At 36.2% G+C, this 20,220-nt stretch overlaps 1 protein-coding gene across 1 annotated transcript in view; it reads right to left on the minus strand.

Moving 5' to 3' along the window:
• XPO1 (exportin 1) overlaps positions 1 to 20,220 on the minus strand; it is a 41,123-nt gene that overhangs the window by 9,876 nt on the left and 11,027 nt on the right. Inside the window, exons 4-10 of the mRNA XM_052648072.1 lie at positions 19,294 to 19,366; positions 4,046 to 4,107; positions 3,804 to 3,848; positions 2,937 to 3,118; positions 1,577 to 1,625; positions 1,378 to 1,497; positions 238 to 366 (exon numbers count right to left, since the gene is read on the minus strand). Of these exons, the coding sequence (XP_052504032.1) occupies positions 238 to 366; positions 1,378 to 1,497; positions 1,577 to 1,625; positions 2,937 to 3,118; positions 3,804 to 3,848; positions 4,046 to 4,107; positions 19,294 to 19,366 (660 nt within the window). The remainder of the gene's footprint in view (positions 1 to 237; positions 367 to 1,377; positions 1,498 to 1,576; positions 1,626 to 2,936; positions 3,119 to 3,803; positions 3,849 to 4,045; positions 4,108 to 19,293; positions 19,367 to 20,220) is intronic.

Below are 20,220 nucleotides of genomic sequence, written 5' to 3' on the forward strand. Positions count from 1 at the left end.
CAGAATATTAAACCCCAGGTAACCAAAACTTTAAATTCTGCAGAAATTACATATCAAAACATTCCCAGAACATTTCAAGGATTCTCAAAATTTCTAGCTTACCCTTCATTTTATATAATAAACACAGAATTGCACTGATCTATTTATGCTAAGCTGTGGTGAAATGGTTCAACTGAAATCCAACTTTTTCTAAAGCACTAAAATTGTTTAGTAAGTTTAATAAGAGGGTTACATTACCTGTTTTAGCTGCATCATTGTCAGTGTAAATAGCGTTACAAATTGCTCCTCATACTGGCTTACACTCACACCAGCAATCTCAGTGAGGCACTTCAGAGAGACATTTCGAAACATTGGAACATTCAGGAACTATTTTAATTAAAAGAAAGGGGAGAGAGGGAGCATAAAATTAAATAGCCTGAAACACTTTACTTAAAATTAACAATTAAAAAAATGAAGGATTTAGAAATCAGGAACACTGGGGGAAAAAAAAAAACAGGCAAATAGGTGGTGATACAGGTTTTTGGTATCTATATTTTAAGGAAATTTCATTATCCACCCAATAGCTAGTAAATGCTTTAAAAGCAAACCGTGCTTTCTTTGATGTGTCTTTAGACATCTGAAAAACATGAAGTTGCTTAGAAACTTTCCCCATGAACTACTACATGACTTTTAAAGATATATTTTCTGTATAATCTGAAAATATTATAACTGTTTAAGATCCTAAGAGATCTTAATATACCTAAGATTAACAAAGGTACAGGGAAACTGGCTCTTATTTTATTGTTGAGAAGGAATAAATGTAGCCTCCTGTTTGTGGGTGGCAATTGATGAGCATCAAAAGCCTTAAAAATGGACATACCAATGCTTAACATGTATTAAAATTTGCACAAAGTAAGTATCTGGACAAGTACATAAATACCCAACATTTCCTGTGGTATTGTTGACAGCAGCAAGCAATTTAAAATAAACTTTCTGTCGATAAAATGGTGGCTCCAACATAGTAAATTCACATTAGAATATGACCCTATCAAGTCCTGATCTACAAAGCCCTAAATGTAACAGTCTGCTTTCAGAGGGTCTTGATTAAATACATAATTTATTCATTACATTTGATTAGAAAACATCTGAAAATACAACCAGTTGGTAATTGATTATCTCTGGATAAACAATCACAAGACTTTATATAAGCATTACATGCTCTTTCAAATTATTAGCTGTTCACATAGAATATGAGACTGCCTAGTGAAGTGACAGTATTAAAAGATTCTGAAAAATAAGACTGATTATGGTTATGAATGCAGATTGGTTTTTCTATTCAAAAGAGCATAGTTGTGCAAACTTTATTTATAAGAAAATAACTGAAACGCATTCACGTACCTTATAAATTAATGTGCTGATTAACTTGGTCTCAAAAATATATCCAAGCGGAATCCAGTTAAGAAATCTGAGCAACGTTTCTAAAGTTGCATGTACAAGTGGAGCATTTTGGGAATTTTCCTACAACAAAAACATGTTTTTCAATTAACATCTTCCTATAATAAGTTATTTTTTTTTAAGTCAAATTAAAAACACTTACCATCACAAACTGACAAAGCTGAAAAATTTGTGAGAATTCGTTGCACATGCTAAAGAAAAACAAAAGTGATCAGTTTAGAAGAAATGCTGTAACTATCTACAGAGTAACAACATTTCAGCAGCCATTAAAAGCCAAGTTACTTCTATTTATAAACACAGGTATCAATAATTTCATCAAAAAGTTATAAAGTTGGGACTTCCCTGGTGGTCCAGTGGCTAAGACACTGTTTTCCCAATGCAGGGGCCTGGCTTTGATCCCTGGTCAGTGAACTAGAACGCACATGCCACAGCCAAATAAATAAATGTGCCATGCTTAGTCACTTGTGTCCGACTCTTTGCAACCCTATGAACTGTAGCCCGCCAGGATCCTCTGTCCATAGGGATTCTCTACGCAAGAATATTGGAATGGGTTGCTGCGTCCTCTTCCAAGGATCTTCCCAGCCCAGGGATCAAACCCAGGTGTCCAACATTGCAGGCGGATTCTTTACCGTCTGAGCCACCAGGTAAATAAATAAATAAACAAATAAATTATTAAAACTATGGGTAAATATCATTCTTTTAAAACTCACCTATAAAGAGCACGTTAATTTCCTTTAAAGGTTTGGTTGTTATGTAAACTCTATTTGAAAAATTTCAATTAACATAGTCTTTTACTAATTTTTTAGTTTGGTCATGCAGCATGGCATGCAGGATCTTAATTACCCAACCAGGGATCAAGCCAGTGCTCCCTGAAGTGGAAATTCTTAGTCTTAACCACTGGACCACCAGGCATGTCCCTCAATCTAGTCTTTTAAATCCAGACAGTTGAAATAAAACTCTCCAAATGAAGAGAGGCAGTGTTAGATATCCCTAATCCACTGTGCTTACACACAGAACCAGAGAAAAAAATTCTAAATTCTGAAGCTAGTTTAAACACATAAAGGTAAAATATTTGTTCCATAATGACTAAACACATTTTTATTACTATGTTGAAGAAAATAAAATCTGCCATGTTTCTGGTGTTAACTATAGGAAAATGGATAAAATGTAGGAACAGTAGAATTCTGTAGACAAATTTGGACACAAGTCATATCCTTGGATCTATAATTAACTAGACACCATATAAAACGGACTCCCAAGAGCATTCTGGGAATTCTTAATCTATATTCTTTCCACACATGTATGAAGTTACTTTGTTTTAATACCATACATATTTTTCAAGCCTCCCCAATTTAGAGTATTAGGCCATTTAAGCATTATTTAAACTTGGAGTCAGAAAGAATTAAAAATGTATTAACTTGTTCCTTAAATATTTATAATCTACCTCCAATTCCTTGAAATTGTTTGAAAAATTGCTTAAAAATTCTAAAACAATTACTTGCCTGTCTTTTAAATGCTTAGCTTTCACTTGGGTTATCTGTCCACTAGAAAAATCAAATACTTCTTCACTCAAGAGTTTCAGAATCACCATATTATTCTGACAGAGACTTTCACTGGTCCGACTTGCTCCAACAATGTCACTGATAAAAGTTGGCCAGTGTTTTGGCCACTCCTGTTTAAGTATCTAAAATAAAACATAAAGTGTTAATTTCGTTTCACTTATCAACTGCAAATAAACAAACTTCACAGAAATTGTGTGATACCAAAAGCAGAAGAAAATCATCAACCAGCCTTCATTTTGTTCCCCTTTATCAAGACAGGAAATGTGCCAGTCTCTACACAGAATATACTGAGTTAGAAACTTCAAAGTCCTATGTCTTAAATGCACCATTCTCAGGAAGATTTTTGTACATATTTGTAGAAGTTAGGTAAGTTACAATTTTCTAGTTAGATATACAGAAAGTTTAAAAAACAGGTAAAGTATAAAGATCAATTAAACGGATGCTTGAATTCAAAGCAATTTTTTAACGAATCAGTAAGACTGAGATAGCTGACATGGAAAAGAAACATACAATATGAGGCAAAATTGTTTTAATGAGTCCAACCCATATTGGAGCCAAAGAAGTGACGTTTTTATAGTATTTGTAAATACTGTAGTACTCTTTGTAAACACTACCACAGCATATTAGTAACTTTAAATGTTAGACAATGGGCTAACTATTGTAAACACTGGTGAGGACTACTATCACCACTCTGCAAGACGTTTAGTTAATCAATAAAAGTAGAAAAGAATACTTTGTTCAACTTAGCCTAATTCTCAGGGAAGCACTTAATTCTCAGGGAAAACAATGTATCAAGTAAAAACTTACCTGAACAAGAATCATATTTAATTTCCCGATATATACCTTTTCTTTCTAAGAAAAGAAAAAAGTTCAAACAAGGACTTTAAAAAATTGATATAATCAATAAGAACTGCGGGCAGCCCCCCACCCGATCTATCATAAATGATTTCCATATGTGTCTTTATGTCTGTGACAGAAGTGGGTTTAAGATCAAGATCCAATATTTAAATGATTTACACTCTCACAGTAGCTTCCAATAAAGCTCTTACCTCTACACAAGTTGGGTCAGATGATGTCTTGATAATGAGGCCCACAACGTATTTTTTAATTCCTATTAAAAAAAAATTATTCAACTTTATAGCGTGCTATAAAATTGGGTACGGGGAGGGCAGAGTAAAGATCAGATCAGATCATACACCTGAATCCCATCACCAGTTATGACATTATGGGGGAAAATGAATACTACTACTTTAATTTTTCAGTTTCGTGAAGAATGACAAAATATTGGTTTGACAACTATGAATTATTATCTTCTAAGATATTCTTTAATACTAGATAGCCAACTATACCAAGCTGTGATTTTTAAATTAAGAGGAAAAAAAAAGGGGGGAAACTTATGATTCCTTTAAAGAAACACAAGGTCAGATATTAGTCCCTGTCAGATTTATTTACAGCACTAAGCTAATCCTGTATGTAATTTTACCTTGTTTGTTCTACAATGTAGAAAAAAACAGTTAAGAAGAAAGTTTTTATTTATATATGATTAAGGATATCTTTATAGCATTACCTATTCTTTCAACAGTTAACATTTTACGTCTTTCATTTTAATTTGCACCATTCAGAATTTACTGGGCATCTACTATACATCCCCTCAAAATTTTAAAGTAATGTTGTTCACCTTAAATTAATATAGCCAAAGGACCTGAAACAGGATTTCCTAATCCAACAAATTATCTCTCCCTATGAAAAACAAAGACTCTCACATCTGCTTAATAATTTAGCTTTTGCCACCAAATGCTTTATGAAGATTTTCAAATTTTCAAAGCTATCTGAACTTCAGAAATACAGATGAAAGTTTGTAAAACTGTGTCCCAACTCTCATCTAGCAAATCTACATTGGACTCAATATCCATTGACCAATTATCCATTGGATAATTTATAAGAAACAGCTACCCAGAAATATAACCAACCCTAGGCAACAAAATGCCTATTTGATTGTAAAACTACCCAAATAGAGCCATTTTCATGAGTTAAGTGTTAAATTCACTCTTTGACCCACAGGTTCCTTCATTGGTAACTGAAATAATTTTTATTAGTTATGGTGGAACTGGACATTTCAACATTTCAAATAAAGACAAAACTTTTAAAAGCCTGAATTATAAAAATATTTTCCTAATTGATGAAAAATATCACAAGCAAAATAAAGACACATAATAAGGGTTATTAATCAACTGAAAATGTAATATAAAGTATTATCAGTATTCACAATATAAGAATCATTTGAAAAACTGCCTGCCAGTTACCAAAGATTTAACTATATATACACAAACACATAAAATCCAGTGAAAATTATGTTACTGACGTTTAAAAAACTTCTACACTAGGCAAAGGCCCCAGTAATAACTGTTGTAGACAGGATCCACCAATGAACATGCTGTGCTGTGCTTAGTCACTCAGTCAGGTCTGACTCTTTGTGACCCCATGGACTGTGGCCCACCAGGCTCCTCTGTTCATGGAGATTTCTCCAGGCAAGAATATTGGAGTGGGTTGCCATGCCCTACTCCAGGGGATGTTCCCAACCCAGGGATCGAACCCAGGTCTCCCACATTGCAGGCGGATTCTTTACCATCTGAGCCACCAAGGAAGCCCCAATGAATGAAATAAAAGAAATGGGCAAAACTTCCAGGACAAATTGTCTCTTAAGTTGTTAGCAGGAAAAACTAAAAGGTCTAAGTACATTCTGTACTTATGGGGGCAACATTTTAGACAATGTTTCTGTTGTCTAAAATTATTTTTTCAAGGAAAAAAAAAAAAGAGGCTTTGTGGACACCCAAAAGAAAATCAGATTTAGATTCAATAAAGTGATTTTAAAAAAGGAAGAAAGAAACAACCAGAACTAGGGGAACTAGTTTTATTTTAAAATGAGTGCTAAATCATACCACTTAGGATAAAAAAAAAGTGAAGTCACTCAGTCATGTCCGACTCTTTGAGACCCCATGGACTTAGCCTACCACACTTCTCTGTCCATGGGATTTTCCAGGCAAGAGTACTGGAGTGGGTTGCCATTTCCTTCCGCAGAGGATCTTCCCAACCCTAGGGATCCAACTTGGGTCTCCTGCATTGTAGGCAGATGCTTTACCATCTGAGCCACCAGGGAAGTCACTTAGTTAGGATAACCCACACAATAATCTCATGTCCTTAATATCCATTAGTTCATTATCAAAACAATTCTTGTATTATTGACCTTTCTGCTCTTTAGATAAATTATTGTCATTAAGGCCCCTAAAAAAAAAAATTTAAGAAAAAGAACCATTCTGAATAAACAGAAAACATCACTCTAAAACCTCTAAATACAGGCAAAAACATGGAACAGTAGTGGAACTACAATTTCTACCTCCATATGAGTTTGCAGGCTTCTCTCAGCCTCAGAAGAAAACAGAATCAGATTGACCCTACAACTCTATTAGCGACTAAATAACTTCTTTTCAGAAACTTCTGAAATTCATCTATAAGATGGAGCCAAGAGTAAAAGATGAAACTGGAAAAATGTGAAATACGTAGTAAACACACACACGCGACCTGTAAGGATCTCAGAGACAAACTAAGTCTCAACTTAGTACCACTAATTATCACTCTAAAATGATCAGTGTCCATTCAAGGCACTTAAACTACATGTAAAAACCTTTTCCATCAAGTACTGCTGCACATAGTGTGTTTAGAATCTCCTGCTATGTAGCTTATATGATTAAGTACCATAATGCCCTCCCCAAATTGCTTCCCATTATTTACCAAAATTAAAAAAGTAAAAGGAGTCAGTTAAGAGTAGTTCTAAAATTGTGAATTACACCTTTAAAAAAAGAAATGGTGGGAATCTCCTGGTTGCCTAGTGGTTAGGATTTTGGGCTTTCACTGCCATGGCTTCAGTTCAGTCCCTTTTTGAGAGCTAAGATTCTGCAAGCCATGTGGCTTGGCCAAAAGAATAAATAAATAAATAAATGGTGTCACACATATCAAGGTAGAAAAGTCAGATGTTTACAAGTAGCAGAGAAAGCTCAGCTTCTCAGATTTAACAGAAAACGATCCTAGACTTGACAAAAACAAAACCCCTTTATTCCCAGCATGTCTTTGTGCCAAATGAGTTAACTCGTCTGCCAGTTGGAAGGAAAAAGGTTTTTTTCAGTTTCTCCAATTGTTTTATAAATAAAACAAATTTCTTAAAACAAGATCTTTACAAGACTTCATATCCAATAAAAACCATACTAATCAGAAATTATCTCTCTCCAATTATTCAGAAAGCATATGTGGAGAGACTAGGACACTCCTTCCAGCAGTCTTCTAAGCTCTTTCCTGGGAATCAGGAAAACTTGTAAAATATATGTATTAAACAGATCAAAGAACACTTCACTGAAGAGTTCTCATACGTACGAGAGAGTAGGAACAAAAAAATTCTTCTAAGTAGGAACAAAAAAATTCACCTCCAAAGTTTTTAAAGTAAACCTTCAAATCATTTATTGAAAAGTACTACTTTTTTTTAAAAAAAGGACCATCCATGCATAGTTTCTTCAAAATATGGTACACGAGTATAAAAATGCCCAAATACTCACTGGAAGGTGGCTTTTGGCATATGAGGGTGGCTTATGCTCCTTTATCCAAGAGTTTAGGTATTAATAATCTTTTATAACTCTGATTTTTCTCAATATCAAGAAAAATGTCTTTGACAGTATCATTTCAAATAGAAACAAAGCAACACCAAATAATCCACACTATCTCATAAACCGATAACAATATTAGCTAGCTAAAAAGGTGAGATTTAAGTACACATAATTTCCAAAAATGCTCAAACGACCACACCATTGAACTCATCTCACACGCTAGTAAAGTATGCTCAAAATTCTCCAAGCCAAGCTTCAACAGTGTGAACCCTGAACTTTCAGACATTCAAGCTGGTTTTAGAAAAGGCACAGGAACCAGAGATCAAATTGCCAACATCCGCTGCTACTGCTGCTGCTAAGTCGCTTCAGTCATGTCCGATTCTGTGCGACCCCAGACGGCAGCTCAACAGGCTCTGCCACCCCTGGGATTCTCCAGGCAAGAACACTGGAGTGGGTTGCCATTTCCTTCTCCAATGCATGAAAGTGGAAAGTGAAGTCGTTCAGTGGTGTCCAACTCGTCGCAACTCCATGGACTGCAGCCCACCAGGCTCCTCCATCCATGGGATTTTCCAGGAAGAGTACTGGAGTGGGGTGCCATCGCCTTCTCCAGCCAACATCTACTAGATCATCGAAAAAGCGAGAGTTCCAGAAAAAGATCTACTTCTGCTTTATTGACTATGCCAAAGCCTTTGTGTGGACCACAATAAACTCTGGAAAATTCTTAAAGAGATGGGCACACCAGACCACCTGACCTGCCTCTTGAGAAATCTGTATGCAGATCAGGAAGCAAATAGTTAGAACTGGACATGGAACAACAGACTGGTTCCAAGTCAGGAAAGGAGTACATCAAGGCTGTATATTGTCACCCTGCTTATTTAACTTCTATGCAGAGTACATCATGAGAAACGCTGGGATGGAACAAACACAAGCTGGAATCAAGATTGCCAGGAGAAATATCAATAACCTCCGATATGCAGATGACACCACTCTTATGGCAGAAAGTGAAGAGGAACCAAAATCCCTCTTGATGAACGTGAAAGAGGAAAGTGAAAAAGTTGGCTTAAAGCTCAACATTCAGAAAACTAAGGTCATTGCATCTGATCCCACCACTTCATGGCAAACACATGGGGAAACAATGGAAACTGTGACAGACTTTCTTTTCTTGGGCTCCAAAATCACTGCAGATGGTGACTGTAGCCATGAAATTAGAAGACACATGCTCCTTGGAAAAAAAGTTATCACCAACCTAGACAGCATATTAAAAAGCAGAGACATCACTTTGTCAACAAAGGTCCGTCTAGTCAAGGCTATGGTTTTCCCAGTAGTCATGTATGGATGTTTAAGAGTTGGACAATACTGAAAGCTGAGCACTGAAGAATTAGTACTTTTGAACTGTGGTGTTGAAGACTCTTGGGAGTCCCTTGGACTGCAAGGAGATCCAACTCAGTCCATCCAAAAGGAAATCAGTCCTGAATATTCTGTGAAAGGACTGATGCTAAAGCTGAAACTCCAATACTTTGGCCACCCGACACAAGAAGAACTGACTCATTGGAAAAGATCCTGATGCTGGGAAAGATTGAAGGCAGAAGGGGACGAGAAGATGAGATGGTTGGATGGCATCACCAACTCAATGGACATGAGTTTGAGTCAACTCCGGGAGCTGGCAATGGACAGGGAGGCCTGGGGTGCTGCAGTCCATGGGGTCACAAAGGGCTGGACACAACTGAGCAACTGAACTCCCATCAGACTTAATAGTTATATATATCATCTTGAAAGTTATTTACATAGCAATATTAACAGTCATACCCCCTAGGAACATCTTGTAAATATTAGACACTTAATGACAAGGTAAAAGAAATGCATTAACAGAGTGTGATTCACTAAAACCCTTTAAAATGAGAACTTACTGACTACAACGTACCAATGGTGCCATATTCCCGTAGAGGCAAAATGCCCTTTCTAAATTTAAATTGTAAGTTTGTTCATGAGCATCTTAGCTAGTCAGTGATACAGACTATCATTATATCATTAATATCATTATATTTTCAACCAAGTATAGAATTCTACCCATTGAGAGAAAAATAGGAGTGAAAAAAGCTGCAGAATCGTATCCCTTGCTTTTATAGTGGCTAATTTTCATACACCACAGAAAATGGAGAGCCTTGACACACTATCACAAAAGTAAAGCTACAACCAGGCAAAACTGAGTTCAGTCCAGTCCAAACCATTGAGCAATACTTAAACTCACTTTAAATGTGTACTCTATAATCACATCCCTTCATCAAAGCCATGTGTAACTGAAACTTTTTCCAAAAAAAAAAAAAAAGAAGAAAGAAATGTTACTTTCAGATGCATAGCAAAGTGACTCAGTTATATATAACATACATACATGTATACACTTTTGGCTTCCCTCGTGGCTCAGTGCTAAAGAACTCGCCTGCCAGTGCAAGAGACACGGGTTCAATTCCTGGATTGGGACTATCCCCTGGTAAAGAAAATAGCAACCCACTACTGTATTCTTGCCTGGAAAATCCCACGGATAGAGGTGCCTGGTGGGTTACACCGTCCCTGGGGTTGCAAAAGAGTTGGACATGACTTAGTGACTAAACAGCAAGAACATACATGTTTTCAGATTCTCTTCCATTATAGTTTATTACAAGATTATTGATACTCAATATACCACAAGATATGTGCTACTAGTAGGTCTCTGTTATTTTATATAATATTACTTCTATTGATCACATATCCCTAATTAATCCCTCCTCCCCTTTCAAACCCTTAGGTAACCATAAATTTGTTTCTTATGTCTTTGTTTAAATGAGCTCATTTGTATTGCTTTTAAAGATTCCACATACATCTGTCCTCTGACTTATTTCACTTAGTATGATAATCTCCAGGTCTATCCAAGTGTCTGCAAATGACATTATTTCATTCTTTTTTATGTCTGAGCAATATTCCACTGAGTACGCACACAACCCACTTCTTTTCCCACTTATCTGTCCATGGGTATTTAGGCTGCTTCCATGCTTTGGCTCTTGACCTCTTGATGAAGGTCAAAGAGGATGAAAAAGCTGGCTTAAAACTGACATTCAAAAAACTAAGTCACAGCACCCAGTTCCATCATTTCATGGCAAATAAACAGGGAAACAATGACAGACTTTATTTTCTTTGGCTCTGAAAAAGATCTGATGCTTTCGAATTGTAGTGCCAAGACTCTGAGAGTCCCTTGAGATACCAAGGAAATCAACCCCAAACATTCATCGGAAGGACTGATACTGAAGCAGAAGCTCTAATACTTCAGCCACCTGATGCAAAGAGCCAACTCATTAAAAAGATTATGAAGCTGGGAAAGATTGAAGCAGGAAAGGGGACAACAGAGGATGAGATGGTTAGATGGCATCACCAACTCAATGGACAGGAGTTTGAGCAAGGTCCCAGAAATGGCGAAGGAGAGGGAAGCCTGGTGTGCTGTAGTCCATGGGGTCACAAAGAGTCAGACACGACTTAGTGACTGAACAAAAAAATGTCTTGGCTATTGTAAACAGTACTACTATGGACACTGGGTTTCATGTATTTTTTTGAATCAGTTTTCATCTTTTCTGCATATATGACCAGGAGTTGGATTATTGGCTCATATGGTAACTCTATTTTTAGTTTTTTAAGGACCCTCCATACTGTTCTCCATAGTGACTGAACCAATTTACATTCCTACTAACAGTATAGCAGAGTTCCTTTTTCTCAACATCCTCTTCTGTATTTATTATTTGTAGGCTTTTCTGATGATGGCGTGTGGTGGGATACCTTACTGTAGTTTCGATTTTCATTTCTCTAACAATTAGTGATACTGAGCATCTTTATATGTGCCTGTTGGCCAGAAAGGTGCTTTTCCCATGTCATACTGTTATTACAAACCTGTCCACTTAAACCACCACCAATAATCACAGAGTCGCTAAAATATTTACCTTATCATCCAAAGGAATGTCCTATTTACCTTATCATCCAAAGGAATCCAGAACAATGTTCCTATTCCTCATTCACTGAAATACTCATGGGAACAAACCACAAAATGAAAAATAGAAAAAAATAATTCAAAAGCAGGGGTTCTTAACCTACAGTCCCCAGACATTATAAATTGGAATTAGACTGTAATTTATTGCTGATATGTTCAGTAGTTTTAAGAAGAATGGATCTTTATTATTTTTCTTAAAAGGGTTTATAACTGCAAATAGTACTGAACAAGAACTCCTAATGAGATAGAGCAATTAAAATTCTATTAAATTCATAATATACAATATTTGCAAACAACCCACAGGTAGATAAAGTAAAATAAAATATTCAGTGTTTAAAAAAAGGAATGAAATTGATACACGCTCCAACACGGATTAACCTTGGCAACATATGCTATTGAAATAAAGCAGACACAAAATATTGTATGATTGTACATATGAGTTACCAAATAGGCAAATTCATAAAGACAAGTATAATAATGGTTAACAGGGACTGGGAAGAGTATAACAGAGAGTTAATGTTTAATGGATAGTTTCAAATGGAATGACAAAAAAATTCCAGAGATGAATAGTAAGGATGGTTGCACAATACTATGAATTTACTTACTGACAATGAACCATACATACACTTAAAATGGTAAATATGTATATTTAATCACAGAAGAGTTATTATTTTACTAAAAATTCAACATTTTTTTCTACAACAAAAGAATAATCATAAGAAAATCCACAACTCTTTAAAAAAAATTTTTGGATTTAAATAATTTTTTGGCCATGCCTGTCAGCCTAAGGGATCTTAGTTTCCCAACCAGGGATCAAGCCCACGCCCCCTGTATTGAAAGTGCGGAGTCAACCACTGGACCACCAGTTCCTCCAAACCTCTTTAATAAAATCCACAGGGGTTCGCATCTCCTGTGTGGATGTGATGTAAGGATTAGGCATTGTGAGGTCTTAAATAAAGACCGCTTATGAAGTTCCACATAACTAGGAAATATTGGCGTGGGGACCACATTGTTATTATACCTTAAATAGCAATGGTAGGAAAACAGTTTTTGTCAATTACATATGATGCTGACATACAAAATAATATTATAAAAAATGTTATCAGATAAAATGTAATCAATAGTTTGCTTTATTATCCCATCGTGTTATAAAACCGGCAAAAATACACCAGTAAGAGTGCTTGTTAAATCTGAGATCAGACTGGTACTTCACACATTACATTCCAGAGTGGGGGGCGAATTTCTCATGGATTTGCTTAAAAGCCATGGCCTTAAGAGTCCAAACACTTAAAAGTTCTTTTCAAAATGACCAACAAAGGAAACAACTATCTCTGTTCAATAGGCCTAACAATATTAACTTAAATATACATACAGAGATGATGTGTAGGATGCTCAACAGCCTAAGTCAGAGTGAGAAGCCATTATACATGTGCTACACTGGCTAGTATTTTAAAAAACTGACCATACCAAGCTTTGGTGAGGATGGGAAGCATACTGCTACTGAAAATGTAAAGTGACACAATCATTTTGGAGAACAGCTGGGCAGTTAAAAACATACACCTACCATATGATCTAGCCATTCTACTTCTAGCTAATCAATTGAGTGACAGAAAGCAGACTGGGGTCTGGGGAGGTAAAGGAAAAGGCATTCACAAAAAAAAGGTCATGATTATAGTGGTGGTTTCATGCATGAGTCAAAAGCTATCAAATTGTATACCTGAACTTGTATAGTTTATTGTAAATGTTAAATATACCTTAATAAAACCATTAAAAAAAGCAAACAATTTTTAAAAAGTCACTACTGCTTAAAGGCAACAAGTTAAATGTGATATTCAGTACAATGGGTGATTTTACGCATAGGAATGACCTGATTAGTTCTGTTTCTAAAATACACTAAACCCTTTGCTGAAAATATATCACAAGGGACAAACAGAAGTGGGTGTTAAGGAGCCCAGTTAGGATGTTACTGCAGAAATTTCAAGCCAACTTGAGAGTAGTATATTGAGTGTTTGGTGAAATGGAGAGAAGTGGGAGTATTTTTTATGGAAAGGGGCTGACACGTGTTTATCCACAGTCAGCACCCAGATATGCAGAGCGTTTTACACACATTACTTATTATATCCTGTTCCAATAACCATGCAAGACAATCAAAATAGTATGGCTTTATCACTATGAACTCTTTCCTTCACCATTGCTCTTTTCAATGTCAGCAAGTCTGTATATATTTCATAAAAATGTAATGATCTGTAAACTACATGTCTTAACAGATTAAAATATAATCCTTTGGTTTAAATGAACCACTCCCTATTTGGAAATTATTTCCCTTCATATATTAAAATTCAATCTTTTTAGTTGAAACCATTACCTTAAATAAAAACAAACAACTGAGACTTAAAACTTCAGTTTTTGCACAGCAAAGGAAACCATAAACCAAACAAAGACACTCTATAAAATGGGAGAAAATATTTGCAAATAACACAAATGACAAGAGATTCATCTCCATAATATACGAACAGCTCACACAGCTTAATATAAAAACCCTTCTCAAAAGACAAAAAAAAAAAATCAAAACATGGGCAAAAGATCTAGTTATTTTGTCCAAAGAGACACAGACGGCCAAACAGAAATGAAAACCAAAATTACAATCAGGTATCACCTCACACTGACCAGAATGGCCAATCATCAAAAAGTCTACAAGTAATAAGTGCTAGAGAGGCTGTAGAGAAAAAAGAAACCTCCTACACTGTTAGTGGGAATGTAAACTGGTACAGCCAGCATGGAGACCAGTCGTGAAGGTTCCTTAAGAAACTATGGAAGGGAACTTCTCCGGTGGTGCAGTAGTTAAGAATTCGCCTACCAATACAGGTGTCAGGGGTTTGATCCCTGGTGCAGGAAGATTCCCCATGCGGTGGGGTGGGGGAATCAGCCCATGCTCTTCAACAAAAGAAGCCAACACAACTAGAGCAGCATCCACTTGCCACAACCAGAAAAAGCCCATGCGCAGTGACAAAGACCCAGTGCACCCCAAAATAAATAAATGAAACAAAACTACGGAAGCAATCTAAATGCCCATGACAGATGAATGGATAAAGATGTGAAACACAATGACAGCCAGAAAAAAGAAAACAATAATGCCATTTGCAGCAACATGGATAGACCGAGAGATTATCATACCAAGTAAAGCAAACCAGACAAAGTATCGAATGATATCTCTTATATCTGGACTCTTTTAAATGATACAAATGAAATTTATACAATCGATAGACTCACAGACAACAAACTTAAGGCTACCAAAAGAAAAGGAGGGTGATGGAAGGGATAAACTAGGAATTTGGGATTAAAATATACATACTATATATAAAATAGATAACTAAGACCTATTGTACAGCACAAGGAACTATACTCCATAGCTTTAAAAAATGTCTTGACTTATAGTACCTGATTTATGTTATTCACTTTGAGGTTAAAATTTAACCTCAAAAAAATCAACTATATATAATACATACACATGTAATTTAAAAATGTAAAAGCAAAAATATTGGGAAAGTCATTAGGCTCTTAAATAAAGGACTGAATTCCAAATAAGGAGTGGTGTTAGTCACTGAAATAATTCAATACTAAGCAAGTAATTGAATAATTATATACCAGCTAGTGGAGGTGATGGGAGTATCAGTTGAGCTATGTTAAATCCTGAAAGATGATGCTGTGAAGTGCTGCACTCAATATGCCAGCAAATTTGGAAAACTCAGCAGTGCCCAAAAGGTCAGTTTGCATTCCAATCCTAAAAAAGGCAATGCCAAAGAACGCTCAAACTACCACACAACTGCACTCATCTCACGCGCTAGTGAAGTAATTAATGCTCAAAATTCTCCAAGCCAGGCCTTCAGCAATACGGGAACTTCCAGGTGTTCAAGCTGGCTTTAGAAAAGGCAGAGGAACCAGAGATCAAACTGCCAACATCTACTGGATCCTCGAAAAAGCAGGAGTTTCAGAAATACATCTATTTCTGCTTTACTGACTATGCCAAAGCCTTTGACTGTGTGGATCACAATAAACTGTGTAAAATTCTGAAAGAGATGGGAATACCAGACCACCTGACCTGCCTCTTTAGAGATCTGTATGCAGGTCAGGAAGCCACAGTTAGGACTGGACATGGAACAACAGACTGGTTCCAAATAGGAAAAGGAGTACGTCAAGGCTGTATATTGTCACCCTGCTTATCTAACTTCTATGCAGAGTACATCATGAGAAACGCTGGGCTGGAAGAAGCACAAGCTGGAATCAAGATTGCTGGGAGAAATACCAATAACCTCAGATATGCAGATGACACCACCCGTATGGCAGAAAGTGAAGAGGAACTAAAAAGCCTCTTGATGAAAGTGAAAGAGAGTGAAAAAGTTGGCCTAAAGCTCAACATTCAGAAACTAAGATCATGGCATCCGGTCCCATCACTTCATGGGAAATAGATGGGGAAACAGTGGAAACAGTTGCAGACTTTATTTTTTTGGGCTCCAAAATCACTGCAGATAGTGATGCAGCCATGAAATTAAAAGATGTTTACTCCTTGGAAGAAAAGTTATGACCAACCTACAGGCTGGGACATTACTTTGCCAACAAAGGTCCATCTAGTCAAGGCTATGGTTTTTCCAGTAGTCATGTATGAATGTGAGAGTTGGACTGTGAAGAAAGGTGAATGTCAAAGAATTGACGCTTTTGAATTGTGGTGTTGGAGAAGACTCTTGAGAGCCCCTTGGACTGAAAGGAGATCCAACCAGTCCATTCTGAAGGAGATTAGTTCTGGGTGTTCTTTGGAAGGAATGATGCTAAAGCTGAAACTCGGAGAAGACTCTTGAGAGCCCCTTGGACTGTAAGGAGGTCCAACCAGTCCATCCGAAAGGAGATCAGTTCTGGGTGTTCTTTGGAAGGAATGATGCTAAAGCTGAAACTCCGGTACTTTGGCCACCTCATGTGAAGAGCTGACTCATTGGAAAAGACTCTGATGCTGGGAGGGATTGGGGGCAGGAGGAGAAGGGGACAACAGAGGATGAGATGGCTAGATGGCATCACCGACTCGATGGACATGAGTTTGGGTGAACTCCAGGAGTTGGTGATGGACAGGGAGGCCTGGCGTGCTGCAATTCATGGGGTCACAAAGAGTCAAGACAAGACTGAGCAACTGAACTGAACTGAAGGACACACTAAGGGAAACCAAGGCAAGAGACGTCTAACTCAGTCTAGAATTGTCAGGTATATTTCTGGCAAAGTGCTTCAGACAATGCCCTAAATTGAAAACGCCATTCCCCTAAAAACATGTGAAATTAACATCCGCTTATGGATGGATAAGAAACTGAAAGGTCATAAAATATGTACTAGACTGAAATAAGTGATTACAAAAATTCTTTTGGCTGGCTGTACAGCCAAACCTATCCTTCTCTAAAATACATCAAGCACTGCCACTTTTGTGAATAAGCTTGTCTAAAGGGGCCAACCAGATTTTCCTTTTCTTTCACCACATGCTAGCACTCATATATACTAAGACTGGCTAACAAATGGAAGATAACAGCTTAAAAGATTGACAATTATAAACAAAAGGAATGTATAGTATTTCAGGGGTTATCCTGATTTATTTCAAACATCAAAGTTAAAGATGAAGAAAAATTAACATTCAGAAATATTAGTATACTTTGTTGAGATATAAAATCTTAGGATGGTACAAGCCTCTTAGGAATGACGAAGTTGGAAAGAATCATAAATATAGCAGTGAATAAATTTATGTCTCAATGTCTTGTAAACGAGATCAATTACTTTAAAAACACAAACTGAATTCATCATGCAAAGTTGTTGCTGCAGATCTAAAGTCCACTAACATTCTCTGGGAGCCGTTTTACACCCTCTTCCGATACTGAACCTCTGCAACACCCTAGAAATTACACTACACTTTCCCCTCCATGTAATGACTTCACTGACAGCGATGACCACATATGTAGTGATAGTAACTTCAGGTATTTTTAGAAAAGATTTACATCCCTCTCAATCTTACCACTAGTGTTAAGGGGAAATGTAGACAGAAAGGTGATTCTGATAAGATGTTTTCTTGTAAGTATAACTTTCAGAGAAATGTGAAGTGTCTCATTAATACAGAATAGGAACACATGAAGAATCCTCCACCATTTTTTTTCCAAACAAGACTTTCAAACCTGAAAAATCTTATGTCCTGGAATATGCACAGAAATGTATGGAAGTTTTGACCGTGATAAAAGCCAAAACATGCCACTCCCATTATTCATGTGGAAAGCAAAAAATGTCAAGTTCTCAACTGTAACCTCTGATATTATAAGCATATATTACTTCAAATCATTTAATTTTACAGCTGGAAAATAACTTGGGAGGATCATCGAGCATAATCCTTATCTAATAAGAAGCAAAGGTTTATGTGTTTAGAAATTGAAGAGGGACTTACCACAGTACAATGGCAATGAAATAAAACATAAACACTTTCTGTTGGTATGGTAAGCCATGGCTCAAGCCACAAGTATAAAACAACAAGAGTAAAGGAACCAGGACTTCACTGAAGTCCCTAAAAGTAAGCAGTGATGAAGTACAAAGGATCTATTTGGGACAGGAGCCAAACCATACTTATTAATTTCTGAAGTCACAGAACATGATCTAAAATGGTTTCAAACCAAAATAAAACATTAAAGAACCTCTTTGGGTGGCAGTATTCAAATACTTCCATACTATCATTCTTAATTCACAGTTTATGATGTTTTAGGGATATTGCTGTTAAAAAAAACTGTCCCATTCACCTCGAAATGTGCTATAAAGATGTCAAGATTTAAGTCAGGATTTCATAAATCCAGGTCACTATCCCATTATAAAGATGATATGAAAAAGCAGGTCAAAGACGACATCTTAAAAAGCGATAGTCCAAGAAAGGGAACATGATTTAATAGAACGCCATCGAAAGTAGAGTAACCCCATTATAAAGTCCAGACAAACAAGTAACAAAGTAGTTAATAAGGCAGTATGTGAAAACCACATTAAAGAATTTCAAGACTAACTTTGCCCCTTGTTTCTTAAACCATGACTACTTTTATCAAGGTAGTACAAAGGAAAAAGTTAAAATATTAATACCAGGCATCATCAAATCTTCATTTTTAAAAAATCTTTCCTATTTTAAAAGCAAATCTTTTAAAAGGTATGCTTAGAATTTCAAAAGGTAAAGTCCTATGATTTTTAAAACTTGGTTTTTCCTGTGCTGTTATGTTTATGTGTTATTCCTTCTGTTTTAATACTCATTACTTGTTACCATGTGATGAATTTAAAACAATGCATAAGAGCACATATTCAAATTTCATTCACTTCAAGCACGTCCAGATTAACTATGAGTTGATAAAAATTTTTCACAATATTTACTGGAGAAAGTTGGACTAGTCTGGTTTCTGCTTTCTCCCAAATAAAACCTTATTCTTCCCCTGCCCCCAGCATCTGCCTTGCAACATGATGAAAGCAGTAAACAAACCATTAGTGCATAATAAACTATTAAAGATTTGACACATTCCTCCTAATAGTCAACTAACAAAAATGCCAGGGATAATAAATTCTGAATTTACAATTCTTTAAAACACTTTCCTACCTTCACATTGGTTCCTTGGAAGAATCTTCCACCTTGTTTTTATCACATTTTCCAAAATCTGTAGTCCATAATACTGAAAATTGGAGGATAAAAGTATGTGAATATATTGCTATAAGACTGGCAATTTCCAGGATTCACAAATGGACAGACATTCACACATTTACATCTAAAGTTTCAAAAACAGTATGCTACCAAGTTTTAATTACATATATTAAACAAGGATCTATTCATTCGCCCATATACTGAATTTTCATGCATTTTCCTCATTTTATTGTTTACTACTCTATTTAACGTCCTGCTGTTTATACATGCTCACACCAGGAGGAAAAACCAAATAAAAAGCCCTTAGCAGCCAAATGGGCTAGGTCTGCAGAAGGAAAATGTAGCAGCCAGATATGAATTCACAGCATAAATGACTGCTTATAGGCTCACGTACTTTAACAAAACCAGGCTCCTAACAATTTAGCAGCTTGGATGTTCTCAAGCTTCCTACCATCTTCTAGGAGTTGTAAACTCTTGGCCAAGTATTAAAGTATTGTCACAGATACTTTCTATAGAAAGTGTTTACAAACATCACTGGTGTGTTACTTAAGGAGCAGCAAGACAGCCCACGGGTTTAATTTAAAAATTTAACCCCACCCTTATAGTTGCTATTTCTACTAATTTAAAGATAAACTTTTGTGCACAGTCAAAATAATACACAAATGCATGTTGCAATCTGTATCTACCTTTCAGGTATTTCTTCCAAGTATATAAATAACTAAAAATGTAAATTAATAAATACAAATACATACCACTTTGAAGCCATTTTGTCCCCCCTGTTGATTACTCACTCTAAATAGTCAACAATATTTATAACAATTTATAAGGCTACAGGAGTTACTACCCAAAATTATTACCATGACCAATTAGTGTGGATAGACAGGA

Source organism: Budorcas taxicolor, chromosome 11 (genome assembly GCF_023091745.1).
Source record: "Budorcas taxicolor isolate Tak-1 chromosome 11, Takin1.1, whole genome shotgun sequence".
Lineage (NCBI taxonomy): Eukaryota > Metazoa > Chordata > Mammalia > Artiodactyla > Bovidae > Budorcas > Budorcas taxicolor.